General features: G+C 43.8%; 1 protein-coding gene across 3 annotated transcripts in view; it reads right to left on the bottom strand.

Annotated features, from left to right (window-relative positions):
• The window catches only part of LOC144891412 (glycine receptor subunit beta-like), a 91,193-nt gene that overhangs the window by 8,727 nt on the left and 65,810 nt on the right, over positions 1 to 16,656 (bottom strand). For 2 of the 3 annotated variants that reach the window (XM_078775076.1, XM_078775075.1), the window contains exons 8-9: positions 14,508 to 14,656; positions 14,151 to 14,300 (exon numbers count right to left, since the gene is read on the bottom strand). In XM_078775076.1, the coding sequence (XP_078631202.1) occupies positions 14,151 to 14,300; positions 14,508 to 14,656 (299 nt within the window). Of the gene's footprint in view, positions 1 to 14,150; positions 14,356 to 14,507; positions 14,657 to 16,656 lie in introns of all 3 variants that reach the window. The other variant, XR_013622943.1, reaches the window with a different exon arrangement.

The raw sequence follows: 16,656 nt of genomic DNA, 5'->3' as shown, positions 1-16,656 counted from the left end.
CCCTCTTTGTTACAATCTCGCTTTCATACAACCTTGCTTTGATACAACGCCATTTTCATTTTCATACAACGCCACTTTCATACAACCCCGCTTTTTTTGGATACGCTTTGATACAACCCCGCTTTCATTGGACATGCTTTGATACATCCCCGCTTTGCTACAACCCCACTTTGATACAACGCCGCTTTCCTACAACCTGCTTTCATTGGACATGCTTTGATACAACCCTGCTTTGATACAACTCCACTTTCATCGCACACACCTTGATACAACAACACCACTTTGATACAACCCCACTTTCACATAATTAAAAAGTCACAAGGCTGGAGAACATAAATGTAGAGTTTCGTCTTCTTCATGCAATAACAACCTCTACCTTCCCAACCGTACAACCAATCATGTTGAAATTCTAAACACTTATTCCCATTGACGACATCTACATTAGATTAAAGTTTCACGTTGATCAATCAAGCTGTTCAAGATAAAAAATATATATATATATTTCCCTACAATTATTTATGGCTGTCAAACCGAACAACCAGTCATGGTGAAATGTTATAGACTTATTGCACTTGATGCCTTCTGCACGATTTTAAAGTTTCACGTCAATCAATGAAGCGGTTCAGTAGATAAGAGGTTTTCAAGGTTTCTGTTGAATTATCGATGGCTGCCAAACCATGTGACCTATCACAAATTCGAAAAAGTCGTTTTAGCACTCAGATGGGGAACATATCTGTGAAGTATCCACTCGATATGATAACAAGTGAGGGAGGAAGTAGGTTTTAAAGGTTTATTCTTCAAAAATTATAGCTCCCAAACCATGTGAACCTACGACGTCATCACACTAACTTTTTGTTCATCATGGTTATGCCATTATGCATGCAAAGTTTGGTCTCGATCTGTTCAGCCGTTTCGGATAAAAAGGTTTTTTTTTGTGGTTTTTAAGGCTTTTCCCTTAAAACAATATGGTGACCAAACCACGTGACCAATAATGGCATTATATATACTAGGGCATGCCCGTACTATATATATATCTAAAATTATATCCCCCCCTCTATTTACATGAAATGGTTTGGTCCAAAGCGAACGGCTTGCGAGTACGGTGACAATCCCCCCCCTCTATTTACATGAAATGGTTTGGTCCAAAGCGAACGGCTTGCGGAGTTTGGTAAAGACAAATCGCAGTTACGATGAATCGCAAATTAGTTTTAATTAGTTTTAAAACATAGTTTAACGGCAACATAGTTTGCCAACGTGAAATAAATGAATACGCTCTCAAATGTGCCGTCCGAGGCAGAGTCTGTTCGCCACGTTCGGCACACGTGATAGCTCGCTGCTCTCTGATTGGTTGAATCGTTTTTTGGACATAGCTCGGTAACTACTTCTCCGATTAATATGAAACCTTGAAAAGGCACATCCTCAGGTCCCCAGCAATATACCTGGCAAGTTTAAAGTATATCGGACCCGTGGTTGTCGAGAAACAGCGGTCACAGACATACAGAGATTACTGGAATTATAGATAGATTATTTCTCCATCTATTTATACCGCTCAAGAAATTCCATCCTGATGGGATGAAGTTTTTTTTACTTGTAGAATTATGACGTCATAATGGAGGCACCTATGACATCACCATCACATGTTATTCTGTATGGAGAGTTCTTTACAATGAGGCATGTCTCTATTTTCAACACAGCGATTTTTGAGATATAGAGGTGCAATTTTTTTCGGTTTTTCCAAGATGGCACCCCGACACGTGAACAATGACGTCATAATTACCATTACTAGCAACGGTACCCGCCCTACAGGCGGGGCTTCAATTGGGAAGCCCAAATGAAAAGGCAAAATATCAGAAATTGAAGGCTTTTTTTATTTTAAACGATTCATATAAACACCCGTTGAATCATATCACACGCAAATCATCAAAATCTAAACAGTACATGGCGCCCATTTTGAAAAAAGATTGAATTCTGCAAAACGGAAGTGGCTGCTACACGTCTTTCTCAGTCGCACATTTATGTGTGAAGAGTGTGCACTGAATCTATAACACAGAAGCCGCCGCTACACCTGTTTCTCAGTCACTTTGCACACGCTGCCATGTTACTTCGGAGCCGCACGTTTATATAGGAAGAGTTCATCAGGAGTCGATCTACTCTCTCCTGGTACGTAGAATTTCAACAAAAGCCACATCACTGTTCATATCGGTAAATATTATTCCATCGTGTTTGGAAAAATTGGAAAAACAATATAGCCTATTTTAATCCAGGGGGTCCTAGGATTACACACCCAAAATATCGTTGCGATCGGTTCAGCCGTTTATGCGGTACCTTCGAACGGACAGACAGACAGACGGACAGACGGACATTTGGTGAATTATAGTAAGATTAGATTCTACAGGCCAAGGTGCTCCTGTGGTTAAAAAAAAAAATTCCTGTCCATCGGTCCAATGATTGCAGAGAAAATGATTAAAAAAAAAAAAAAACTGAAAAATGGCAGTGCCAGAATCCGTCACATGGCCCGAGAAGCTCATGCATAGTTTCTTCTTCTTCACACAATAACAACTTCGACCTTCACAACTGATGGTCTCCCTCCAGGATTTTGTGGTGTTGTCTGTATGTGGTCCAAATTTTTCTTGCATGCAACAATGTGGGTAGGACAACAACCCTGTATACCAGGAGCTTTGTCTCTGAGCAGATGTCTTTGTCCTCTAAGGCTCTGTTCCTAAGATGAGAAAAAGCAGCAGTGGAGAAAGCTGAATCTTTGTTGTATCTCTGCATCGATATCGTCCTTGGTAGATAGATGATGCCAATGTAGGGAAAGTGCTCAATGTTTTCTGGAGTCGCTCTGTTGATTTTGATGCATGGCACTTATACAGTCCCCTTTGGGTAAAGTTGGTGGAGCACTTTCGTCTTCTTGATACTCACGGTAAGATCAAAACTTTAATATGTTTATGCATATTAAAGGCTTTAATATGCCTTTATATGCTTTAATATGCCTTTAATATGAAGGCACTGAGGATGGATTGAAGATCTTCTTAGGTACAACATTGTCATCAACATACTGAAGCTCGATAACCAAGGTGGTTGAAATCTTACTTTTTCCATTGAGTCTGCTCAGTCAAAATAGTTTTCCATTTGTTCTGTAGATTATTTCAACACCACGGGGTAGTTTGCCGTTGACGAGATGGAGGATCGAAGAGATGAAGATCGAGAAGAGTGTTGGAGCGACGACGCATCCTTGTTTGACACGGGTTCTCGCGCTGAAGGGCTCGCTTTGATATCCATTACTTGACAGGACAGTGGCTGTCATGGAGAAGCTTAAGGATGTCGATGAAATTGTCGGGACAACCAATCATAGCCAGGGTACTCCAAAGAGCTTAATCATTTACTTTGTCAAAGGCCTTATTCAGGTCTATGAAGGCCATGTACATGGGGCGATACTGCTCATGACATTGATCTTGAAGCTGTCTAGCTGTGAATATCATGTCCACTGTACCTCGGGATGGTCTAAACCCACACAGAGACTCTGGAAGTATCTCCTCTGAGATGAGGAGACGATTAGTGAGGATCCAAGCAATTATTTTACCTGTGATAGCCAATTTTACCATCTCTCTAAGATGCCGTGATAATTACCACAGTCCGCCTTGTCACCTTTCTTGAAAAGAGTGATGACCAGGGCATCTCTGAGGGCAGCAGGTAACTCCTCTTTTTGCTATTTTTGGTTATTAGCAGGTGCAATTGTTGAGTGAGTAAAGGCCCACCTTGTGTGAAGACTTCAGCAGGGATTCCGTCAGGTCCAGCTGCTTTGTTGTTCTTTATCTGCTCGATAGCTTTGAGCAGTTCTTTCAGAATGGGATCAGCTGCCAAGCATCCACAATGTTTCTTTACAAGCATCCAGAATGGCTTTTTTCTTACTTCATCCAATGATCTTTGACACCATCGGGATGTTCAGTTGGATGTTTTTCATGGAGTGCATTTTCAAGTTGCTCTTCCTTCTCCGGATCTTTCAGACTAAGTATGGTCAATTTGCATCTGACTTGCTTCCTCTGAAGTCTTTGCTTATGGGCTATATCCTAATAGCCATATTTGATCAAATGAGGTGGTCAGTCCAACAATCATCAACACTGGTTTATAGCCCTTGTGAGGAGCGCATCATTGCGATCTCGAGCCCTGACAATGACGTGGTCAATGAGATGTTTTAAACGTATCATTCTGATGGAATAATGTGTTGGTGATGATGAGTTCATGCTCGCTGCATTTTGTCTGGAGGAAGATTAAATTTGTGTCGCTGTTTCAAACTCCCTCTTTTTCACTTGGTCCTTGCCACAGGTCTGAGTTACGACCAACTCTTGCATTGAAGTCCGCAAGCAGAATGATCTTGTATGCTTTGGGGATGTTTAAAAGAATGGAGTCTAGCTTGGAGTAGAATTTCTCTTTCACATTGTTATCATCAAGTGTTGGGGACAAACACGCTTATTATAGTCGCATGTTCTTTTTTGGCCAGCTTCAACTGGAGTATCATGGAACGTTCACTGATGCCTACCGGGACTTTCTTTAGAAACTCGTTCTTTATGGTGAAGACGACACCATGGATTCGTCGTTCTTGGGTGGCCGTCCCTTTCCAGAAGAAAGTATAACCACCTACGTATGTCTTCTTTCAATTGACCCTCTTCTGCTCTATAAGTTTCAGAAAGAGCACCAGTATCCGCATTGAATTGCCTTAGTTCACGAGTGATGATGGATGGCTGGTCGTCTCTCGGGTCTTTTGCTTGCTTTGTTGTCAATAATCGTCCATGTATTCCAGGTTGAAAAATTCAATACTCATTTTCGTTTACGACCGTGTGATCCAGTCAGGGATTGTCAGGCAGACTATTTAGGGCACCTTTTCAAGCCCCTTCCCCCATGCAGAGTGAGCAGAGCGGATCCTAAAAAGGGCTGCTCAGTTGTGAGTGTACCTGCTGAATTGCTCTACCTGCCTCAGGTCCTTGAGCAAGATGAATGAATCACACTGCCACCGCCTAACGTGTCGGTTCATGACTACGAGCTTCCAGATTCATAATCCTACTCCCATCGCCATTCGTTAGTCACACAGGACTTTTGTAAATCGTGCTGTATCAGGACAACACATGTGTCACTTTTAGTGTAGGAAGACTGGTGCATAATAGCTACCACACATTTCTTGACGAGTGTGGGGGAAGGAGGAAGTTCAAATGACAAGGATGCCATTGGCAGTCTCTGACCCGCTGCAGCCTTCATCCACCTTCACAGCCGTTGACGCATTGAAATATTGTCTTCCGCCGCCTGTTTCACCCGAGGTCTTATTACTCCCGCGAGGGAGTAATGCATTCGATCGTGTCCGTGTGTGTGTGTGTGTGTGTGTGTGTGTGTGTGTGTGTGTGTGTGTGTGTGTGTGTGTGTGTGTGTTCGTGTGATTGTGAACAAGATATCTGGAAAAGTTCTGAACGGATTTGGATGAAAGTTGGTGGGATGATTGCCCTTGGGATAAGGAAGAATTGATTAGTTTTTGGTGAAGCTCAGGATATTATTCCGGATCCAGGAATTTTTTGAAGGATTGTTTACCATTGGAAGATAGGGCTCTTTTTTTAAAAAATTATCTTCTATATATTCTATATTTAACATTGTGATATGAAAATAGTTTTCATATTTGTTGTAAATGTAGTTTAAACTCGTGGTTATGCGTTAGAGCGGTGTATTTTGTTAGCAGCTTCGTCTTCAAGGTTCCTTTTTTTATATATAATAAAGACATATTCTGTCATTTTAAAACCACCAAAGTGTGTATTCGGTTTCCCCATTTCATAAAATGTATCGTTTGATACGTATAATGCTTTAAAACTGTTTTTTTGTTTTGTTTTGTTTTTTACCTCAGAAGAGATATCAACATTGTCATTTACCTCAGCGAATGTCAATCGCGGTGTCAGTATTTGATGAACTTATAAAGTGGTGACTTATAAGTGTGACCAGCATGTGCACGGGATTCTTCCCAGAAGAATGAGTGGCCGCATTAGCTTATACGACTTAAAATGAGCGACTTTTGTTTTGACGTTTGGGCCAGTTTTACATGTTGTATCCCTAAGGAATGAAACGAACGTTTTTCCTGGCTTACAATTTTATTTGAAGTCACACATGCCTCAAAATACACTCACTTATATAGAATTGAACGCTGAATCCGAAAATGTAAGTGAAATTGCCTCGTTTTTTTTTTTTACATTATCTTCTATATATTCTAAATATATATCTGTGCAGTGTCTGTCTTGTGTTGTCTTGTCTTGTGTTGTCACTGAACTACTCCCTCAAACTTTTGTGAAATCGTACTATTCCAACTAGACCCACGGTGGGGGTATGCGCTCTACTGAGCGGCATTCTAGTTTGGATTGTTTTTAGTCTGGAACCTTGCCTTAAGACCTGACTGCCTTGGGTGACCCTACCAGGAGCGCCAGACTCCCGCCGGCATTACTCATGGGGTCATAGGTCCATGCAAGCCCACTCACCAACAACAAGGTAATGATGCAGGAGTGGGTATACAGAAGTAGAATAAGTATGAATACAAAGCGGACATGACATGAACAGGGCTTTACATTTTCAGATGCTTACTCGTTTGCTTTTAAATCCGTTTTCTCTGCAACCGCTTGAGCGATCGACATCGAACCTTTTACATTGGAGTGCCTACTCATGGAGGAATTTTAACAAAGCTACATGATGATTTGATGGAAAATGAAGCCGGCATTCCAAAAAGTTTGTTCTCTGCAGGCATGGGTTGCAGGTGTTGTATCAGGAAAAAACGGACTTTAATTCACATTGCTCAGCCTCGGCCGAATTACTATTTATGACAATATTTGTCAGTTTGATTAAACTGTCTTACTATCATCGCTCAGCCTGTCTTCTACCGACTCCTCTCCGGCCTTGCACCCCCAGCTCTCTCTGTGCTCTGTCCCCCAAATATCTCTGTGCTCTGTCCCCAGGAAAAAACGGACTTTAATTCACATCGCTCAGCCTCGGCCGAATTACTATTTATGACAATATTTGTCAGTTTGATTAAACTGAATTACTATCATCGCTCAGCCTGTCTTCTACCGACTCCTCTCCGGCCTTGCACCCCCAGCTCTCTCTGTGCTCTGTCCCCCAAATATTCCTACAGGTCGCACAAGATCTGCCAGCAACCCTCTGATGGTTAAACTGCCGAAATCTCGGCTCTCCGTTCACCTTCACTCTTTCATTCCTCTTTTCTCCCGCCTCTGGAACAAACTCCCTCACTCCCTTCAATCCCACTCCTCCCTCCAGGTCTTTAAAACAGCTGTTCACCACCATCTCTTATCTTCCCCCATCCAAAACCTTGATCTTTTCTACCCCCGCTAATTCACCCCAGATCCACCTTGTTTGAAATTCCAACTTCTTTCCTGGAAGTCCTGGCAGTGTCCATATGTTTTATACCTCTCCCACTGCCCCCTTCCCACGCCCCCCCCCCCCCCCCCAAAGCCCTCGCCCTCTCTCAGATCTCTCGATGTCTCCATGTCTCTCGGTCCCTGCTCTCAAATGTTGTGTTTGTGTCCTTCCCCCTCTCTCCCCATCTTGTCTACCGCTCCCTATGTTATATGTTTTATGTGTCGGTTTGTCTTTCTGTGTGATTAATGTTCGCTCTTTCACGAGCCTCGATCTTGTATACAAAAAAAAAAAAAAAAAAAAAAAAAAAAAACGTTTTCAGACCTGGCTGGCTCCCCAGCATCACACCTGTCTCTCTTGGATTCTGTGGAATCTAAAGCTCTCAACATTATTGGAATCTCCCACAATGAGGCCGAAGTACAAAGTCTGTTGCACTCACATCGCAAGCAGATCAATTAATCGCTGCCTCTTTCGTGTCTCTTCTCAGTTTTCACTGCCTCTTCTCCAGTCTTGCTCCACCTGCTCTCTCAGCTCTCTGAACCTCCCCATCTTTTTCAAGACACATGCAATCTTCCAATAACCCCACTCTTGGGTAAACTAAAAAAAGGAATCCAGGTATTCCATCCAGCCACTTCCACTCCTGGTTTATTTTGTCTCCCGTTTATGGAACTGCCTTCCTGAGATAGAGGGGTCAATATACGGAAAAAACTCACCTAACCCCAAAAAAATTGATACAAAAGGTTTTTCAATGGATTCTGGTACCATTGGGCATGCTAAATAACATATTAAAAATCTAGTAACATCTGACTTCCGGAAAGGGGTCATTTTCAATATGGCGTCCAAGATGGCCGCCGGGAGCTTAAAATGGCCATATCTCAATTATTATTCAACCTAGAAAGGTGGTTTTGGTGTCTAACCCTATGTTTTAGGGCCCAGGGAATCCAATTGAATCAATAAAATTACCATCAGTTAATTATTTATTGACAAGTCCAAGATGGCATCCCAAGGTGACATCCTGATCCACTAAAATGGATCTGTCGAATAGTAGTCAACCTAGAGAGATTTTTTCAGTGTGTATTCCTAGGTTTAAGGCACCCAGGAAATCATCAAAATTACTTAAATAAGCACAAAGTAATCAGGTAATCCAGTAAGCCAGGTTTACCAGCCCATTAAGCATTTGTTGTCTTATACAGTTAGTCGCTATTCATCGTCATCCTCCGACTCCTCTGGAAGAAACTTGTTATGTGGATTGTCACATTCTTCAAGTTGGCATGGTCCACAGCCAGTAGTACATGGTAGTCCATATCGTCCACAAGAGCAGCGGAGTGTCTTGCAGGCAGTGGAGAAGTTACAATGAATGACCTTCAAGAGACTGTCTGGAGCAGCGTTCATTCTTGACATGAGTGGGACAAACTGATTATCCTGCAGGCTCCACCCCCATTTCATGGCATCCATACCCTCTTCTTTTCCCATCCACACCATGATCTGGTAGTACGCTCTACGACAGTGAAGTTTGGTAGCAGATTCAGTTGGGGGCAGACGTTCGGGTGTTACAAAAGACGAAGCAGAGACAACCTTCTTGCTGAAGGTGTTATATCGCATTGTTGCAAGGGAATCTTTGCACTTGCCACCAAAGAGGATAGCCATTACTCGGCATCCAAGGTCATCGATCACCTCTGTGGTCTGGTTTGGGATGGTGAATGTGTTGGCACAAGACCGAAGGACAGGGTCACCTTTTACAAGCTTCTGGAAAGCAGTCTTTTTGCCAACACCAAAAATCCGAGAAGTCGTGTCACAACCAGTCATGGCATGGATGAATATCAACTGAGAACACATGTCATGTCCGAGGAAAGTTGTGTACATTTCTTTTGGAAATGTCTAAAAAATATGGATTTTGTTTATGCATACATGTACCAAATAATATACTTATTCCTTTTGAGATGAAAATAAATAGTTTGTCAGATTTTTCAGTCCCCCCCTCCCCCCCCTCCCCAATATAAAATAGTCTGTCCCTTGCCATAACCTCTCAAGCTTTGTACAAACCTTTGTCTGTAATGATCACTGAATACTGTGGACTGGAGTCACAGGTGGCAGTGGTGGAGACACATTACACTCTTATCTCCAATCTGAAACACACACTTGGTTCATTAGCTGGTGAGTCGGAGGATGACGATGAATAGCGACTAACTGTATAAGACAACAAATGCCTAATGGGCTGGTAAACCTGGCTTACTGGATTACCTGATTACTTTGTGCTTATTTAAGTAATTTTGATGATTTCCTGGGTGCCTTAAACCTAGGTATACACACTGAAAATATCTCTCTAGGTTGACTACTATTCGACAGAGCCATTTTAGTGGATCAGGATGTCACCTTGGGATGCCATCTTGGACTTGTCAATAAATAATTAACTGATGGTAATTTTATTGATTCAATTGGATTCCTTGGGCCCTAAAACCTAGGGTTAGACACCAAAACCACCTTTCTAGGTTGAATAATAATTGAGATATGGCCATTTTAAGCTCCCGGCGGCAATCTTGGACGCCATCTTGAAAATGACCCCTTTCCGGAAGTCAGATGTTACTAGATTTTTAGTATGTTATTTAGCATTCCCAATGGTACCAGAATCCATTGAAAAACCTTTTGTATCAATTTTTTGGGGGTTCAACCATATATTGACCCCTCTAAGACAGGGTTGGCGTCAGGAAGGGCATCCGACCACAAAAACATTGCCTCAAAAAGGGAACCATGACAATTACAACTACATATGGGCAGGGTACAGCCCGAAGTGGAGATCGGTTTCTGAGGTTTGGGACATGGAATGTAGGGACAATGACAGGGAGATCAGGAGAAGTGGTGGAAGTATTGGTCAGAAGAAGAGTAGACATATGTTGTGTGCAAGAGACGAGATGGAAGGGAAGTGGTGTGAGAATGGTGAAGGGTAGGCAGGGACATAAATACAAGTTTGTGTGGCAAGGGTGCCTGGAGGGCGTGAATGGTGTTGGTGTCCTGTTTTCTGAGGAGTTTGTAGACAGTGTGGTGAGTGTGACTAGAGTGAGTGATAGGTTGATGATGGTGAAAATGATGATTGGAAAGCTCTTGGTGAACGTCATCTCGGAATATGCTCGGCAGGTTGGTCGAAGCGATGAAGAAAAGGACAAGTTCTGGTGTGTGATAGAGAAGCTGATGGAAAACGTGAAAGATGAGGAAGTTGTTGTGGTAGGAGACCTAAATGGACATGTGGGAAGGAGTATGGACGGTTTTGACGGAGTTCATGGGGGTTACGGATATGGTGTGAGAAATGGAGAAGGTGAAAGGATTTTGGAGTTTGCTGATGGAGCTGATTTGTTGATTTGTAATACTCAGTTCCAGAAAGAGGATAATAAGCTTGTTACATACACGTCAGGTGGGTCGACGACAACCGTTGACTACCTGATGGTGCGTAGGCGAGATAGGGGGCACCTCCGGGACACAAAGGTGATCCCGGGGGAGGAGGCTGTTTCACAGCACCACTTGGTTGTCTGCGACGTAAGGGTGAAAGGTGCGAGGAGAGCTCGGCGGGTGAAGTACCAACCGAGAATGAAGATGTGGAGGTTGAAAGAGGTGACAGTAAGGGAGGCATTAAAAGAGAGGCTGAGTAGGGTCGAGGATGATGTGGTTGAGCTTGAAAGTGGTTGGATGTCAATGAAAGCTAGTCTGTTGGGAGCCGTTGGTGAGGTATGTGGATGGACAAAAGGACCACCGAGGCACTCGGAAACATGGTAGTGGGATGATGAAGTTGGAAAGAGGATTGACGTGAAGAGGAAGAAGTTCAAGGAGTGGCAGAAGGTGAAGGGTACGGGAGCAGAAACAGCAGAGCATGAAAGTTATAAGGCAGCCAGGAAGGCTGCAAAGAAAGAGGTAGCAAAGGCGCAGGAGGCATGTAGGAAAATGTTCGGAGAACGCTTGGATTTGGAAGAGGGTCAGAGAGCGGTATTCAGGATTGCAAAGCAGATAGCGAAAGAGAGGTGTGATGTGATGGGGGTGAGTTGCTTGAAGGATGAAGTGGGACAAATCGTTGTCGACCCATATGGAATTAAAGGAAGATGGAAAAGATATATGGAAATGCTGTTGAATACAGAGAATGAATGGGATGGCAACATAGAGAGTAACCCAGTTTTAGGACCGGCAGAGAAGATAACTGAGAAGGAAGTTGAGGAAGCGATAAAAGCAATGAAGGGTAGAAAAGCGGGAGGGCCGACGGGAGTTGTGGGAGATATGTTGAAGGCAGCAGGAAGTTGGGGTGTGAAGAGAATGACAAAGATCTGTAATCTGGTGGTGAAAGAAGGCCGCATTCCATTGAATTGGGAACTGAGTACCCTCGTCCCTCTACACAAAGGGAAAGGTGACCCTCTGGAGTGTGGCTCGTACCGAGCGATAAAGTTATTGGAGCATGGAATGAAGGTATTGGAAAGGGTGTTGGAGAGGAGGATAAGGAAGAAAGTGAAGATCGACGAAATGCAGTTTGGATTCATGCCAGGAAGAGGAACGACAGATGCGCTTTTCATTGTGAGGCAGTTGCAGGAGAGGTACATGGAGAAGAGGAAGAAGTTGTTTCTTGGGTTTGTTGATCTGGAGAAAGCATTCAATAGGGTACCACGCAAAGTATTGACATGGGCATTGAGGAAGTTAGGAGTGGAGGAATGGTTGATCAGAGTAGTGATGGCAATGTACAAAAGAGCGCGCACAGCTGTAAGGACGAAGGACGGGAACAGTGGTGAGTTTGAGGTGAAGGTGGGAGTGCATCAGGGGTCGGTACTAAGTCCACTACTATTTGTAGCTGTGATGGAGGTGCTGGCTCAGAACGTAAAGGAGGGTTTACCATGGGAGTTGTTGTATGCAGATGATCTGGTGTTGATTGCGGAAAGTATGGATGGACTGAAGGAAAAGATGAACACGTGGAAGGAATGTATGGAGACAAAAGGTCTGAAGGTGAATATCGGAAAGACGAAGGTGATGGCAAGTGGTAAAGCATGTGGTGAGGTGGAAAGAACTGGGAAGTGGCCCTGTGCTGTGTGTAGGAAGGGTGTCGGAGTGAATTCCATTCAATGTACAATGTGCGCTGAGTGGGTTCATCAAAAATGTAGTGGTCTGAGAGGGTCATTAACCAGTGTGGCAGCTACATTCAAGTGTAAGGTGTGCACAGAGGGAGCTGCAGATGGAGGAGATGTTGAGTTGGATCTTGGAGACGGTGTGAAGCTGGAAGGTGTGAAAACATTTTGCTACCTCGGAGACATGCTGAATGGAGAAGGTGGATCAGACTCGGCAACGGTTGCTCGAGTGAGATGTGCATGGAAGAAGTTTCGGGAACTGAGTGGTGTGCTGATGATGAGGGGAGTGTCGTTGAAGCTGAAGGGAAAGGTGTATGCTGCATGTGTGAGAAGTGTTATGATTTATGGGAGCGAGGCATGGGTAATGAACGTAGAGCAGCAACGAAGGTTGGAAAGGGTGGAAATGCGAATGGTTCGACGGATGTGCGGAGTATCGTTGAGAGAGAGGAAGACAAATGATGAATTGTGAAAGATGATGGGAATAGAGCCTGTGATTGATGCTGTGAAGAGGAACAGGTTGAGATGGTTTGGTCATGTGTTGAGGAAGGATGAAAGTGACTGGTTGAGAAGAGTGATGGAAATGAATGTAGAAGGAAGCAGAGGACAGGGAAGACTGAGAAAGACTTGGCTAAAGATGGCGGAAGAAGAAATGCGGGCAAGGGGGTTAACAAGGAGAGATGCAGAAAATAGGGCAAAATGGAGAAGATTGTCATGGGGACTGCAAGGCTAACCCCCGCTCTAGCAGGGAAAATGGCCTTTTAAAATGCATGTTGTTGTTGTTGTTGTAAGACAGGGCTTTAAGCAAGTGGGGCATCACCATTTCATGTCACCCACTCCAATGCCTACCTGTGATCCTTCTACCCCCATCAACCTTACCCTGCCTAACCCAGCCCTCGTACTTTCAGGCTGGTGTTTCCTCTCTTTCACTTTCTCTCTTTTTCTCTTTCTCTTTCTCTTTCTCTTTGTCTGTGTCTCTGTCTCTCTCTCTCTCTCTCTCTCTGTCTCTCTCTCTGTTTCTGTCTCTCTCTCTGTCTCTGTCTCTGTCTCTCTCTCTGTCTCTGTCTCTCTCTCTCTCTCTCTTCCACTTCATTATATTCCTTGCTTGTTTTGTCTAACTGCGGCTTAAGTGTCAGTTTGTTGCCTCTTACCCTCTACCATCACACTATTCCATTAACCTAGATTTATTCAAAGAAGGAAAAAATTCTCAAATTACCAAGGAGGCCAAAGTACAAAGTCTGTTGAAAAAAAGTTTCAGGGAATGTGGAGATGGTTTATGCATGGATATTACATCGAATCATACAGACTAAGAAGGAGAAGCCTCCACGAAGAAATTACAAAACAAAATGAAGTACCCAAAAGGGGATTACAAAATGGTCAGCTTATATCAACACCAGTCTTTGCCAACATTGTTTCTTCCTTATGGCTTCATCAGCAAAATAAACCATCAGCATGGTGACTACAAGTTTATGAATGATTCTTTATTTGTTGAAGGACACCCATTAAAACAACTATGCCGAAACGATTTTTTTAAATCTTTGCTGGTTAAGAAAGAAAGAAGCATGATGACTGGTTTATGGGGTGAAATTAAAAAGGAGCATCAAAATAAAGAGAAAAGAAGGGTTAGTAAGCAAGTAAGTAAAAAATTGTCTTTATACAAGGATTTACCCTCGGAGCAGTCGGAGTTCCATTGCGGGTAGATATAGTCCAAACACGGTCATCATTGGCTCCTGGCGCCATAATCCGCTTGCGTTGTTTCTCTTTCAGCTCCTTGCGTTGCTTTTCAGCAGCAATATACCGAGGATTGTTCAGGCAAATCTGGGGGATGAGGCAGGTGCCTGCATCCTGAACATTCTCAATGCCCCAAACTGCACTGAGTTGTCAAGATAACATTAAAAATCAGGGTCATGCTGAATGATCACATGATTTTGAAATAAAGCAAAATGCATGACAAAATAAATAAAGCCAACGAGGATGAATAAGGGGAGTGAAAATGCAAAGGAATAGGCTGAATTATTGTCCAACCTGTACAACGGCGTATTGCACAAGAGAAGCAAAGCCGTAGATAAGGCATGTCAAAAGCCAGATGTCCAGTGCCTTTACATACGATACTTTGGGAAGATCCGTTGCTAGAGACATGCTTTGTGAGAACAGGCTGAGTACCGACAAGATTCCTGATAGAAAAAAGGGGCAATATTAGAGATAAGAACAATGGCAACAATTTACCTCCTTCCACTAACATCTGTCGTTGTTAATCGGCAACCTTGTAACAGTCACAATAATTGTACACCGCTCCTTTCCTATTCCATCTCCATGTGCTGCGTAACGTCATCCCTGGGCCCCAAATGGGGCCCAGCGATGACAAGTACCAAAAGGGAGTACTCAGTTTTCACTCTATTTGTTACTTGCAAAATCGAAGATTTTTCATGTATATTGGTCGGTTGCGTTTGTGGTTCTATCTGTTTGTCTGTTTGTCTGTCTGTTTGTCTGTTTGTCTGTCTGTTTGTCTGTTTGTTTGTTTGTTTGTCACCGGCCTACAGGTTACAATTCTAAACCGATCGTCACGAAACTTCACCAAATGGTAGAGTTGGTCATAAGCAAGAAGCTTAGTTTTTGGGGTCAAAAGGTCAAAAGGTCAACATAGGCCAAAGGTCACCAACTTTGCCAAATTTCTAAAACTAGCAACAGTACCCGCCCTACGGGTGGGGCTTCAATTGGGAAGCCCAAATGAAAAGGTATAATATCAGAAATTGAAGGCTTTTTTATTTTAAACGATTCATATAAACATCCGTTGAATCATATCACACGCAAATCATCAAAATCTAAACAGTACATGGCTAAACAGTACATGGACGATCACGTACCATGTACGTCTCGCGTCTCGCTCGCTCTCATGTTGTCCCGATAATGATCCTTCCGCAGGTTCGCCGATGGAAACCGTGTTACGACTTTTACTTCCTCTAGACAGTCAAGTTCGCTAATCTTTTCGGTGCACCGGCACGAGCTGAGAACGGCCCGTGCAGGGGCTTATCCGAGGATCTCATCAAACCGTCCGAACAGTAGTAGCGACGGGCGGTGTGTACAAAGGGCAGGGACTTGATCAACGCGAGCTGATGACTCGCACTTACTGGGAATTCCTCGTTCGTGGGACACTGTCTCAAGCCCCAGTCCCCATCACGGATGGGGCTCAGCGGTTTACCCGCGCCTGACGGCGAAGGGCAAGGTACACGCTGGCCTGTCCAGTGTAGCGCATGTGCGGCCCCGGATATCGAAGGGCATTAAACGTTCATTAAACATTAAACGTTCATTAAACATTAAACGTTCATTAAAGGATTACGAAATGAAAAACATTACGAAATTACGTTCACACCGTCACGTCAAACACTACCGTGAACACATACATCGTCACAACATCATCACAATGAGAACATCGTCACAATGAACGTTATGCGAACGCGAATGTTATGCGGGAGTCCAAACCTGAGAATGCTGGAGACCAAAGCTGAAATTGGGAAAACTAAATAGCCTATTTTACTCCTGGAGATCCCAGGATTACCCACCCAAAATATTGTTGCAGATCCGCCGCCGGCCTTCTCCCCTTACCAAGGGGGGATTAGTCTCCTTGTCTTTGACTGACCAGCGCGACCCGGGACCTACGACGTCCCTTTCCGGACAGCGCGAAATAGGGTATTAGGACCAAATTTGATATTACCTAAATACTCGCACTGCCCTGAAGCGAGGAGATAAGCCCCGCACGAACCACGTGTGTTGATACGCCAAGCGGTTTTGCGTACACGCGATCCGTGCCGTTATCACTTACTAGACCCCGATTCAAGCGGTTCTTATTCGTACCACGCTTAGTCAATGGAGAAATCACAAAGGCGATCGAATTGGGAAGCAAAGGAATAACAGGTTTATTTACACTATACAATGGTTCAAGAAAAAGGGACACAGAGCAGCCTTATACAGTCTTACTTAATACCCAGGACAAACGGGCCCGTCACACACACACACACACACACACACACACACACACACACACACACACACACACACACACACACACACACACACAGGGCTTGCTGATGAGCAAATGTTCACCGCATCCAGGGATGGCTCCTGTGCAGCCCTCTCTCTGGTCCCCGGCACGTCCCGTGTAGATGGAAGGAGGAGA

This window comes from Myxine glutinosa, chromosome 1 (genome assembly GCF_964187855.1).
Source record: "Myxine glutinosa chromosome 1, kmMyxGlut1.1, whole genome shotgun sequence".
Lineage (NCBI taxonomy): Eukaryota > Metazoa > Chordata > Myxini > Myxiniformes > Myxinidae > Myxine > Myxine glutinosa.
Note: the sequence above shows the minus strand (reverse complement) of the source record. Positions and strands in the feature narration are given on the sequence as shown.